At 56.8% G+C, this 12,878-nt stretch overlaps 1 protein-coding gene across 1 annotated transcript in view; it reads left to right on the top strand.

Annotated features, from left to right (window-relative positions):
- Positions 1–12,878, top strand: part of ARHGAP8 (Rho GTPase activating protein 8) — a 39,144-nt gene that overhangs the window by 9,513 nt on the left and 16,753 nt on the right. Inside the window, exons 5-9 of the mRNA XM_045290760.1 lie at positions 2,155–2,253; positions 2,973–3,083; positions 7,265–7,338; positions 8,346–8,423; positions 9,026–9,154. Of these exons, the coding sequence (XP_045146695.1) occupies positions 2,155–2,253; positions 2,973–3,083; positions 7,265–7,338; positions 8,346–8,423; positions 9,026–9,154 (491 nt within the window). The remainder of the gene's footprint in view (positions 1–2,154; positions 2,254–2,972; positions 3,084–7,264; positions 7,339–8,345; positions 8,424–9,025; positions 9,155–12,878) is intronic.

Below are 12,878 nucleotides of genomic sequence, written 5' to 3'. Positions count from 1 at the left end.
ACCCTCTGACCGGCCTGACCGCTTCTGGAGGGGCTCCTGGTGTCACCCCCACTTCTCCGCTGCAGAGACAGACCGCAGTGATGGCAGTTTCTGTACTAGCTGTTAGAAGGCGGGTCCCGTCTTCAGAGGTGGGCTCAGGTCTCGGCGGGTGGCGTGGCTTCCAGGGGCGGGGCAGCAAGAGGAGAAGCATGTGGGGACATGTCTGGCTTCACTGTCACCAAGAATAACTTAGAGAGGGTCTTGTCTGGTTCCCGGCCCCACAGTGAGGTGTCAGTTGTGACTGTCCCCCTTGGGCAGGCTGTGTCCAGCTCCTCCAGGACATATTTGTATTACTGTGTCCCCCAAAATGTTCCCCAGTCTTGACACGTGGTACCAGCGCAGGGTTCCCTATTTCGAAGTAGGATCTATTTCTAGAGGGGATTGACACAGTGGACAGACGCAGCACCACGTGTGAGGAGGGCGGCACAGGTCTGGCTGGTGGCTCCTGTTGGGCAGAGGGTCACTCTGAGTCAGAGCCGACTCAGTGGGTCCTCCCAGCAACAGTGACCACAGCAGAGGTCATGCTTCACCTAAGGCCCGACTGGAGTCGAGCCAAACCATACCCACTGTCACTGAGTCCCTTCTGACTCGCAGCGACCCTCCAGGACAGGGTAGGAACCACCCACCCCTGCAGGTTTCTGAGACGGCCACTCTTGACAGGAGTAGAAAGCCTCGTCTTCCAAGGGGATGCTGGCGGTTTCAAACTGCCGACCTTTCCGTTCGCAGCCCAATGCATAACCCCTCTGCCACCAGGGCGCCTGCAGGCTGGTGTAGCCTGGGTCCTGATCTGTATGGCCAGTGTCCAGTAAGAAGGAGAGACTCAGAGATGGAGGGGCAGTGCCCATTGACCATGGAGGTGGCGAACGGAGTGATGCAGCCAGGAGCCCAGGAACTCCCGGGGCCTCCAGGGGCTCCCAGGGCCCACAGCGGGGGTGGGGGTGGCAGTGGTGGCAGCACTGGAACAAGCCCCCAAACAAACTCCCTGCCACCGAGTTGATGCCAACTCACAGTGACCCTATAGGACAGGGTAGAACTGCTCATGTAAGTTTCCATGACTATAATGCTTAACAGGAGTAGAAAGCCTCATCTTTCTCCTTCAGAGCAGCTGGTGGTTTTGAACTGCTGACCTTGCAGTCAGCCCAACCTGTAACCCACTAGACCACTAGGATTCCTAGTGGAACAATCCAGGGGAGCTTCAAAGGTAGTTTCCTACACTTTATCCTCGATCATGCACTATCTTACAAAAGTTTTTTCATGGCTAGAGGAAACCTGGTGGTGTAGTGGTTACGTGTTGGGCTGCAATCCACAAGGTCAGCAGTTCGAAACCACCAGCCTCTCCTTGGGAGAGGAATGAGGCTTTCCACTCCCATAGAGTTTTGGCCTTGGAAACCCACAGGGGCAGTCCTACTCTGTCCTACAGGACCGGAGTCAGCGCAATGGCAGAGGGGTTGGTTTTGGCTAAAGGGACGCTGAGTAATGTTTGTTTGTTGTTGTTGTTGTTGTTGTTTTTCTGAAAAGGGGGCAGTGAGCCCCATCAGATGGGAAACCCATATTCTGGAGGCTCCGGGGGACCCTGGCCCTGACCTTGAATTTGGATTTGGGCCCTCCAGAACTGTGGGACTACGATGTGCCTTGTGTTTTCAGGCCACCAAGTTGGTGGCCCAACTGTTAGGATGACCACAGGACATTCAGACACCCCAGCCCCTGGGGGACCTTTGTCACTGCTCCTGTGTCCCCTCTCATGGGGTAGCAGCATGCCCGCCTGCGCATGCCTGGCTCACAGGAGGGACCAGGAAGGGCCTGTGGCCGACCCAGCCTCCCAGCCCTCTCTCTACCTGGGGTTTCAGCACCCTGGGAACTCGAACCCCTGGCACTCTGAGCCATCACTGTAGCTGGGCAGACCACACGCCGACTCATCACTGTGGGGATGAGACTCCCCGGGTGTCTGACATGTCTGCTCCCTCCCACTCCCCCACAGCACCTCCGGATTGAACCAGTGCCCGTGCCCACCTTTGCTTCTTAGGAAAATGCCCCCTGGGGCCCTCTGTCTGCTGCCAGCTGCCCCGCCCCCGTGCCCTGCCGCTGCCTAATAGTGTCTGGATCTGCATCTTTCAGCCACAAGTTTGGGAAGAAAATCACCTACTTCAACTACTTGAGTGAACTCTGGGAGCACCTCAAACCGGACCAGCTGAGCGTCCCCCCGGAAGTGGTCCGGTGAGTCGCCTCCTGAGGGTCAGGAGCTGCCCTTCAGTGTGGGCCCAGCCCAGCCTGGCCTTGCTGATAAGCCTGTCACACTCAGTCCCAACCCGAGCCTGGGCCCTGTCACCCTGCGCGTCAGTCTGTCTGGGGGCTCCACCTGTCCCCGGGAGCAGGAAGGGCACCAGCAGCCCTGCAGCAGGGAGTGGAGGGGGGAGGGGTGCAGAGGTTGGCCCTGCCCATTGTTGGGGAGGCTCCCACCTTGGTGCGCCTGACTTCATGCTGGGTGCAGAGGGTGCAGGGATGTGGAATGTGGCCCCTGTCCTTAGTATGCTCCCAGGCTAGTGAGGCCACCAGACTGGACACAGTGAGGCACACTGGACCCAGATGTGGGGGGGATGGCAATCAGGGAAGGCTTCCTACGGGAAGTGGCTTTTATAAATTAATTTTTGGGGGTGGGAGGGGCAGAAATAAACATAACAAAGCTTTCCCCCATGGAGTAGCTTTTATATATCACAGGAACCCTGGCAGCCGTGGGTTACCAGTTGGACTGCTAACCTCAAGATCAGCAGTACAAAACCACCAGCCAGTCCACTGGAGAAAGATGAGGCTGTCTATGCCCTTAAAGAATTACAGCCTGGGAACCCCCCAGGAGCAGTTCTACCCTGTCTTGTAGGGTCACTGTGAGCCAGCATCGACTCGCCAGCGATCCAGCACCGGCGTTGTCTCATCCACAGGTACGACGAGAAACTCCGGAACCTACACAGCGGCCGCCCTCCCCCTCTCGTCAAGACCCCACCGCCACGCCCACCCCTGCCCACCCAGCAGTTTGGCGTCAGTCTGCAATAGTAAGTGACGCTGGCTGGCAGGCTGCTGGGTCTGGGAAAGGAGTATGTCTTCAGAGCCTGGACCCGCAGCTGAGCTGGCCTCAAGGCAGCTGGAGCCTGCGTGCTGTTTGCTGCTGCACCTGTGTGTGTACGTGGGCCCCCAAGTGCAGACAGCCAGGGGCTTGGGACATCACCAGCTCCCAGACTTTGTCATGGGGTGGCCTCTGTGCCCTCTGGCCACTGCCTTCCAATGGGGCTTTGTCAGAGGAAACCATCTTCTAATCGAAGGGTCCTTAGGCAAAATTGTATGGCGATGATGTGTAAAGATTACAGTAAAGTCATAGAAGATAGAAGAGAGAATAAAATAAAGGAGTTAGACACATTTTATGGTAGCATGCTCACCTCAGCCCCTCTTGGTGGTCCACGTGGAGGTGGGAGAAGAGGGAGGGAGTCTTTACTATCTTGGGATATTTATAGGTGGCCACAAGACATGCATATTCAGTTAGTCACATATGTCACAAGGTGGGTGGCAACTACAGTAAGGTCCCTGAGCTCACAGGTGAGGAAACCTAATACCTGCATTGGGAGAAGGTGAGAGGCGGGCTGGGTGACGCAGCAGGGGGAGATAACAAAAAGATGTCTTCTGCTTCTACAGGGAGATAGAATCAACCATGCGCTCACTTTAAGGCAGTGTAGCTGTTTAGGGAGAATCTGTGGGCACGATACTTAAAGCAGGATAATGTACTTGGATTTTATCTCTAATTTACCAAAGTGGTTGGCTTTCCTGCTGTGGAATACTAGCTTTCCAGATTCCCCATGTTATAAGTTAGGGAATATAGTCCTCGTCATATTTCCCTCTGTTAGTTTTCCCCAGGGCATGATCATATGACACCAAAACAGGTACAGACACCCAGTGACACCCCTCCCCCCCACCCCTTAGGAGGCTCATTGTGGGCGCTCTGTGAAGACAGGGATGAGTGGGCCCAGTGCAGGAGGGGCTGCAAACTGTCCCTGGAAAAATCCCAGCGTCTTTGAATTCCATCTTCCCATGCACTTTAAAATTCTGAAGCAGTTTTGTATTGTGAACTGGGTGAAGGAGAGCAGCAAGCAGGCCAGTTCTCCACTCGGCGATTCCTCCAGGATCTTTTTCACGCCGTGGCCTGCCGGACCTTCTCTCCCCCCGTGTGTCTGGTCTCTGTGCCTCCTCCTGTCCTAAGCAAAGCTGCCCTTCGTTCTCTCATGACTTGAAGCCCCTCCTGTGTTCAGTCCAATGTTTGCACAAGCTCTCTCTGCAGTAACAGTTGTAAGCGGACTCGTTGCAAACTGCAAGGCAGCAGTTCGAAACTGCTGGGGGAAAGATGCAACTCTCTACCCCTGTAAAGAGTGACAGTCTCGTGAACTAAGGGGCAGTTCTAGCCTGTCCTGTAGGGTCACTGTGAGTCAGAATGGGCTCAATGTTGGGAGTTTGGCTTTAGTTTGGGAAATAGTTACAGTCTCAGAAACCCACAGCTCTCCCCTGTCTGCTGGGGGCGCTATGAGTCGGCATGGACCCGATGCCCGTGAATAGAACAATTCTAACACACTAGCTGGCCCTCCCTTCTTCCTCCCCGCACCCCCAGGGAATGTCCTTGCAGTGACCATGGGCCCCTCAAGGTGGCGCCAGTGGGAACATGGCCCAGCCAGCTGCCCACAGTCCAGGTCTCTGGGTCTCTGCATCTTTGCTACCTCCCTGGATGTACCTGTCAGTAGTTTCTTGCCTGAGCGACCTTTCCATCCTCAATCCTAAGTCTGAGGACCCCATAGTGCCTTTTTCGTTGCTCAGAACCACTTCTCTCTCAAGTGCAGAACTGGTGGGCTTGGATAGCCATCCTCAACACTCCCCTCCCCACCCCCCAGCCCCCAACCCCCAAAGCCAAACCTGTGGCCTCCAAGGGAGCTGCAGCTGATGGTGAGGCCATGGGTGGGAGAGAGTGGTTCCCGGGGACTTCCCCTGCTGTGACCTTCACAGGAAGGTCAAGCCCGGCAGCAGGTTCAGGAGCAAGAACTAACAGTCTTTTCCTACCAAAAACCTAATTGTGTGAATTACAGGTGGAAGGAAACATGTACAAAAGTGCTTGACACAATGGATGTATGTGTGGCTTGTGATAAGAGTTGTATAAGCCCCCAGTAAAATGACTTAATTATTTTTTTAAAAAAAATTTTAATGAAAGAAAGTTTAAGCCACTGAAATGTATGCTAAATAAATTATGTGTCAATAAAACCTTTACAATTTAAACAAACCAGAACAACATAAAAAAACAAACAAACCTTGCACGGCAGTCCCACTCTGTCACATGGGGTACACAACACACAGTCAAAGCCAGCTCCTGGAGTGACTGTGTGCAGTGTTTCCACGCCTGTCAACCTTTACCCATCCAGTCAAAGCCAGCTCCTGGAGTGACTGTGTGCAGTGTTTCCACGCCTGTCAACCTTTACCCAGGCAGGTAGCTTTACTGTTCTCCCTTGAAGTAGATGGTGGGTTTGAACCTCTGGCCTGGTGGTTAGCAGCCCAATGCCTCACCCATGGTGCTCCTTGGGCTCCTTTAGCACAGTGTCACTATGTGGGTGGTGGTAGGGGGAGCTACTCTCTGAACCTAAAATCTTCAAGAAGTAGATTGGCAGGTTTTTCTTCTGTTGCACAGCCAGGGGATTGCTGTCGACCTCCAGGTTAGTAGTCTAATGCAAAGTGCTTGCAACATGGAGTCCTGCATTCTGACAGGTGCCCCCCGGACTGTGCAGGTGTGGCATTCAAACACCCGCCCTGTCAGCGTGCAGGTGGAAGACGAGGGTCATCACACCCATTGGGGAGTTTCTGCTTAAACTGTCGCCTCGCCCTGGTTCACGTCCCTGCGTCAGCTGTAGTTGTACACTTCAGTTCTGTGTCTGCAGGCCTCCGTAACCTGACGTGAATTCCGCCAAGGCATTCGACTGTGTGGACCTGACACCCTGCGGACAGCCTCATGCCAGTACAAACTTGCTGGAGATCACCCAGCAACGGTTGCAGCAGTGCATCGACCGGGCGCTGCCAGAGGTTCAGGCCGGATTCAGAAGAGGTCTTGGAACAGGGACATCGTTGCTGATGTCAGATGGATCTTGGCCCAGAGAGATGTTTATGTTTCGTGCACTATTCCAAGGCAGTCTGCTGTGTGGGTCACAATAGACTACGGACAGCCTTGAAAAGAGCAGGAATTCCAGAGCACTCCGTTGTGCTCCCGAGGAACCCTGTACACAGATCAGGAGGCCGTCTGCAAACACAGCAAGGGGATGCTGCGTGGCTGAAGATCAGGCAAGGTGTGTGCCAGAGTTGTCTCCTCTCCCCACACGTGTTCAACCTGTGCGCTGAGCAGATCATCAGAGAAACTCGCTTAGATGAAGAAGAGTGTGGCATCAGGATGGGAGGAAGGCTCATGAACGCCTGCGGTGTGCAGAGGACACAACCTTGCTTGCTGACGGGAGGAGGACTTGAAGCAGTGGCTGATGGGGATCAAGGATGGCCGCCTTCACGGTGGATGACGACTCCGTGTCAGGAAGCCCCAGATCTCACACCCGAGCCAGTAGGTCACATCGTGATGAACGGAGCAAAGGCTGAAGTTGTCAAGGATGCTGTCTTGCTTTGATCCACAATCAGTGCTCATGGAAGCAGCCATCAGGACTTCAAATGACCAAAATTAATGAATTCATTTTTTTATAAAGGAAACCAAGTGTCATATGGCAAGTGTGCTGCACAAAGCTTTTTGGAAGGTGGTGTCACCTGCCTGTCTCGGGCTGCTAATAAATCTTCCTCCCACCCCGGGTGGGAACCTGCGAGGCCACTCTCAGACCCAGGCTTTAACTGCATTGCAGCTCCCAGTGCGCAGCCGCTGCAGCTCTCATGAACGCATTGAGCCCCTCTGAGCCTCCCGCCTGCGCCTCCCTTGCTCTGAGTGCCCTCCAGCAGGCTCCTGTTCATCCCTCAAAGCCCAGCTCACATGATGCCTCCTGAGGAGCCATTCACACCCACAGGCCCACAGGTCCCTGCTGTGTCTCACGGGTCTGCTGGAGCACCCTGAAGTGTCGCTGGGGTCCTGGGCTTTTCCCTGAGTGGGGAGCAGACTTGAACCTAGGCCAGATCAGCCGTCTGTGTGCCCACCTGAGGCCGTTCCCATCTTCTCTCCCGCCCCCAGCCTCAGAGACAAAAATAAAGGCGAGCTCATCCCACCCGTGCTGAGGGCCACTGTGACGTACCTTCGAGAGAAAGGTAAGGAGGGAGCTGAGGGTCCCTGGCGGTATGCCCCTGCTGCCTGTCCATCCTCATCTCAGAATTCACATCTGCCCGCGGTCCATGGTGCAGGCACTGGGCGTGCTGTACCTACTGTGCAGCCTCGGGCCAGTGGCTTGCCTTCTCCGGGTCACAGTTTGCTCCCTGTCCACAGAGGTGGATGGCAGGCTGTGGGGGCCTTCCCTAGGAAACGCAGGCTCTGTGCTTCACCTGCCTGACTCACAGCGGGCAGGGTCCAAGCAGAGCTGTATCCTGTCGGGGGCTCCATGCTGATTTTTAGGGGTGCAGGCAGACCTCGGGGATACCACAGGCTGGTTCCCGCCTGTCACAGTGAAACCAGATGAGCATCTTGGTTTCCGGGTGCTGGAAGGGGTATGTTGACTGGGCCATGGGGACCCACATGTGTGTGGGCTGCCACCCCTTTTTCAGGGGAAATTACTACTCAGCACCCCCACCCCCCACTCTGGCGATGGAAATCTTTTGTGCTGTGATGGCTGGCAAAGCTGGGTGGTGAGCGGGTGATGCCAGCTAGTGGTGCTGATTCTGCCGCCCGGCGGGCTCTGGCCCTGCTCTCGACTGTTAGCTCTGGAATGTGCTGGGTTAGGAAGAAGTTTGCAGTGTGGCGAGGACGACTCAAGGGGGCCTGACGGCCACAGTGACCACCTGCCCTGTAAGACTCGGGGCGAGGGGGGTGGTCACAGCCCATGAACTTGTGCAGAACGCGGAGTTCACGAAAACCAGGTCTGCCTCTCGGTGGCTAGGCCTTTTTCATAGCCACCCTGGGTGAGTTTGAACCTCCCACCTTGCAGTTAGCTGTGTGTGTGTGTGTGTGTGTGTGTGTGTGTCCAGTCCAGTTGGAGGGATTGGGCTGGACTGGGGCTGGAGAGCACCCCCTGCTGGCCACAAGCGTCTGATGCTGCGGCCATTGGATCTTCGTGGAAGCCCAGAGCGTGTGTAGGGGGCCTGTGAGATACCTTCTCCCTCAGGATTGCACACCGAGGGCTTGTTCCGGAGATCGGCCAGCGCTCAGACCATCCGAGAGATTCAGAGGCTCTACAACCAGGGTGAGTTCATTCCCTCGAGAGCCTGGCCCTGCCCTGCCACCCTGCCTGGCCACCCCCACCCGCCGTCCCAGCAACAAGCCCTTGCTAGCATCAGACCAAACAGAAGCCAGCCAGCCACGCCCTGACTGCCTCCACCGAGCGGGCAGGCCAGGGTGGGCATGCTGGTAGGGCACAGCACCCCCTCTTCCAGGTCGTGGACTGTTGTTGGTGGCTGAGGTGACTCCAGCACACGGGTCCCCAGCACAAGCTCTCCCCATGGGTGTGGGTGGAAACAGCAGCCCAGGCCCAGCACTCAGAGGCCCCAGGGCAGGGCGGCCTGTTGTGTCTGTCCCCCCTTGAGATCCCTCGTGCAAGAACTTGCTCCGTGCCCACGGGCTTGGCTCCAGGGTGGCGTTGTGGCTATGCATCGAGGCGCGTCTCAAGGGCAGAGGTTTGAACCCACCAGCGGCTCTGTGGGAGAGCCACGTGGCTGCCTGCCAGCCTCGGGACCCCCGGGAGTAGCCCTGCTCTCACGGAGGGTGGCATCGACTCGGTGGTAGGGAGTTATGTGCGTGGGGGTGGTGCTTCGTCGCCTGCTCACCCCATCCCTTCCTACCATACAGGGAAGCCCGTGGACTTCGACCACTACGGGGACAGCCACGTGCCCGCCGTGATCCTGAAGGCCTTCCTCCGCGAGCTGCCCCAGCCACTGCTGACCTTTGAGGCCTACGAGCTGATTCTGGGGATTACCAGTAAGCACCCCATGGCCCCAGGAACACGTGCCGTGCCCCCCACCCCGAGACTGGGGGCTCTAGGGGTGCAGGGTCTGGTCCACCCCTCGCCCCGCCACACCTACCAAGGACACGTGCCATGCCTCCCACCCCAGGACTGGGGGCTCTAGGGGTGCAGGGTCTGGTCCACTCCCCCCCCCCAACCTACCGAGGGCTGGGGGCCTCCGGGTCCTTCCCCAGCCTGCTAAAGGTCCACTTCACAGGTCCTCAGCCATCCGTACAATTGTTCCTCTAGAGCAGTGATTCTCAACCTTCCTACTGCCGCGACCCTTTCATACAGTTCCTCATGTGGTGACCCCCCCAACCATAAAATTATTTTCATTGTTACTTCATCTGCGAAATTTTACTACTATTATGAATCAGGCAACCCCTGTGAAAGGGTCATTCTACCCCCAAAGGGCTCGCGACCCACAGGTTGAGAACGCTGCTTTAGAGCTAATGGGTGGGTTTGATCCCAACCTTTCAGTTAGCAGTCAAGCCCTTCCCCACTGACCCAGACCAAAAAGACGCAGCTCACTGCCATCGACCACTGCCCCACCGTACTACAAACAGTTAAACCAAACCCGCAGCCGAGGGGACTCCCAGCAACCCTGTAACTGGGATCCCAGCCTGCACATCTGCAGTAGAGAGCCTGTCTCCTTCGGGGCAGCTGGTGTGTTTGAACCGCTGACCTTGTGGCTAGCAGCCCAGGGCCTGACCCTTAGCCCCAACAGAGCTCCTTGTCTGTGACCGATGGCCCACGAGTTGGCGCCAACTCAACCGCACTGCGCTCCGTGTGGTTTCCCCTGGCTGGTGTTTCTGCGGTAGATCGCCAGGCCTTTCTGCTGAGGTGCCCCTGACGGACTTGAGCCTCTGACCGCAGGGTTAGCAGTCGAGCGCATGCTCACTGTTTCTGCCGCCAGGGACTTCTAGCCCACCTGCAGGGGCCCCAGCCGGCTGTGTCCGACTCCCACGGTCCTGGGGGCGGGCCCAGGAATCTGCTTTTCTAAAGGTGCTGAGAGTGGAAGGCTGAGCTGAGGGATTCGGATGGGTCACCGCCGGGTTTCCCCTGTAACGATCAGTCGCTGAGCACAGTTCTTGTTGTTGTGAGTCGGTTCCGACCCATAGCGGCAAGAGAAGGAAGCACTGCACAGTCCTGCGCCACCCTCACCATGGTTCCTGCGCCCGAGCCCGTTCTGCAGCCACGGGGTCGGCCTGCCTCCTTGAAGGCACAGGGTTGATCCCCAATGAACTGCAGAAGCAGAGGGGAGCTGGAGGCGGTCTGGTGGGTGCTCGAGTCACCCCAGTTTCCAAGTGGTTTTCACAGTGACTCCTTGGCGGTCCTGTGAGTCATGCACTACCTGCAGGCAGACATGCGTGTGTCTTAAGCTACCTGGCAGGGTGCACGCAGCCACGAAGCACCGTCTGTCGAGAAAACACTGGATGCTTCCAGCTTGCAGCCCCCCTGACCCCCGCCCCCTGTCCCCAGTGTGCAGTGACCCAGAGCTCCCAGTATGAGCCTCCTCTGGTGAAAGTTTCCTGCCCTTTTCACTACGGGGAGTGGGGCTGGCAGGGAGCAGATCGAGAAACAAGGTTGAAAAGTGGTCTGATACCGCAGCCGTAGGATAATTATCTGATCATTCACAGTGAGACGACATTAGTAACGGGACCACCGGGTCTGCGGGGGACTGGAGTCCCCATTTAGCACCCTTGTCCCCACCGACCTGGTTAATGGCTCTGGGTGCCTCTGCGTCTCCTGCTAGGATCTTCCTCAGGCCCATGCTGCTTGGAGCCTGGCCTTTTCTGAATCCGTTGACGGTTGCAGCGCCAGCCTCCCCTGCACCTCCTTCCTCCTCCTCTTGCTGCCTCAAGAAGGGGGCTGTGCCCTGGAGGGATAAAACCCGAACCCAGGTCAGCGCCACCCAGGAGAGGACGACTCAGAGCGACCCTGTAGGACAGGGTAGAACTGCCCCTGTGGGTTTTCCAAAATGAATTCTCTGTGAGAGTAGCAGACTCTCCCCTGTGGTTTCTAACTGCCGACCTTGCCTGGAGCTGTGAGCCTGTGAATAACCACTACGAGTGGATCCACGAAAGAAAAAAAGCTGGTTTACTAGGAGGCTGGACATTGGAGCAGCCGCCCAACAACAAGGCGGTCTGGTGGGTGCTTGGGTCACCCCAATTTCCAAGTGGTCTTCACAGTGATTCCTTGCCGTCCTGTGGGTCACGCGCTCTATGCAGGTGGACACGCGTGTGTCTTAAGCTACCTGGCAGGCTGCACGCAGCCACGAAGCACCGTCTGTAGAGAAAGCACAGGGTGCATACAAGAAGGAGCCTGTCAGTCATTCTCTGGACGTCTGCTCTCCAGCTGACCGCTCCGTGTCCATCTCCCACAATGACCGGGAAAGCTGGAGGGGTCCACTTGACGCCGGGCAGGGTTCCAGGAGGAATTAACACCCCCAACTCAAGTTTGGTGAAATGGAGGAGCAGCGAAAAAGAGGAAGGCTCTCCCAGATGGATGGACACAGTGGCCTGGGTCCAGGCGTGGGACGATTGTGCGGTGACCCAGGACCTGGCCGCGTTCATCCTTGTGCTGTGCACAGGGTCGCTGTGAGTTGGAACGCACTCCATGGCCGGTGGCTGACAACGAGACGACTCAGGTAACACCCCTGGGAACTGTCAAAGCGCACAGTGATGAGTGTGTACGCCACGCGGCTCTCCTTCGATGTGGCAGACTCAACTCAGAAGGGCCGCGCCTTGCTCACATGCTTCCGGATCCCTCAGCAGCCCCTGAGACGCCCATTCCCAGTCTATTCTAACACAGCGCTTTATTTCACTGGGGCCCTGCTGGCACAGTGGGCTAATTGTTGGGCTGCTAGCCATCTGACTGGAGGTTCAAACACACCAGCAGCTCAGCAGGAGAACAATGAGGCTGTCCCTCCCACGAAGAGTTACAACCTCAGAAACCCTAAGGAGCAGTTGAGTCGGAATTGACCGGGTGGCAGTGCATTGGAATTTACTGGCCTCCTACTGGTAGCCTGTCAGGAGAGACCAGTCCCTGGAGAAGGACGCCATGCCAGGTAAAACCGAGGGGCAGCGACAAAGAGGAAGGACCGCCATGAGGTGGACGGACACCGTGGCTGTGACCATGGATTCACGCATGGGAACCCTTGTGAGGATGGGACGGGACGGTGCTTTGTTCTGCTGTGTGTGAGGGTAGAAACCAACTCCATGCCACCTAGTGGCTACTACAGCTGGTAGCCACTAGGGCCATTTCCAGTCTTGTGCTTGGCAATCATTGTAAAGGACTCCACAGGCAAACCGTTAGGAAGACCACCGGGGGCTCCTTTCTTACATGGCCAGTCTGGGTGGGGATGGGTGGGTGGGGGCGACCAACACTACTTTGAAAGGAGAGTGAGCGCATCGGGGGGCAGGGGGCGCAGATGGATGGGAAGGGACCAAGCAGAACACCCATGCGCGTCATGAGGAATGCGACCAGTGTCCCTGAGACTCTGTGACGGGCACCCCAAAGCTGGCAGACCTGTGCCCAAGAACAAGAACATATTTGTCGTGCTGTTGCTCGGTGCCACCGGGTCCGTCCCTGACTCAGGGCCACCCTGTGCATTACAGCATGAAGCACTGCCTGGTCCTGTGTCAGCCTGACGCTCGGCACTGTGTGTGAGCCCGGGTTGGACCCTCTGTGCCGTTC

Source organism: Echinops telfairi, unplaced genomic scaffold, assembly GCF_000313985.2.
Source record: "Echinops telfairi isolate 266 unplaced genomic scaffold, ASM31398v2 ScPeMD7_2;HRSCAF=8, whole genome shotgun sequence".
Classification (NCBI taxonomy): Eukaryota; Metazoa; Chordata; class Mammalia; order Afrosoricida; family Tenrecidae; genus Echinops; species Echinops telfairi.
Note: the sequence above shows the minus strand (reverse complement) of the source record. Positions and strands in the feature narration are given on the sequence as shown.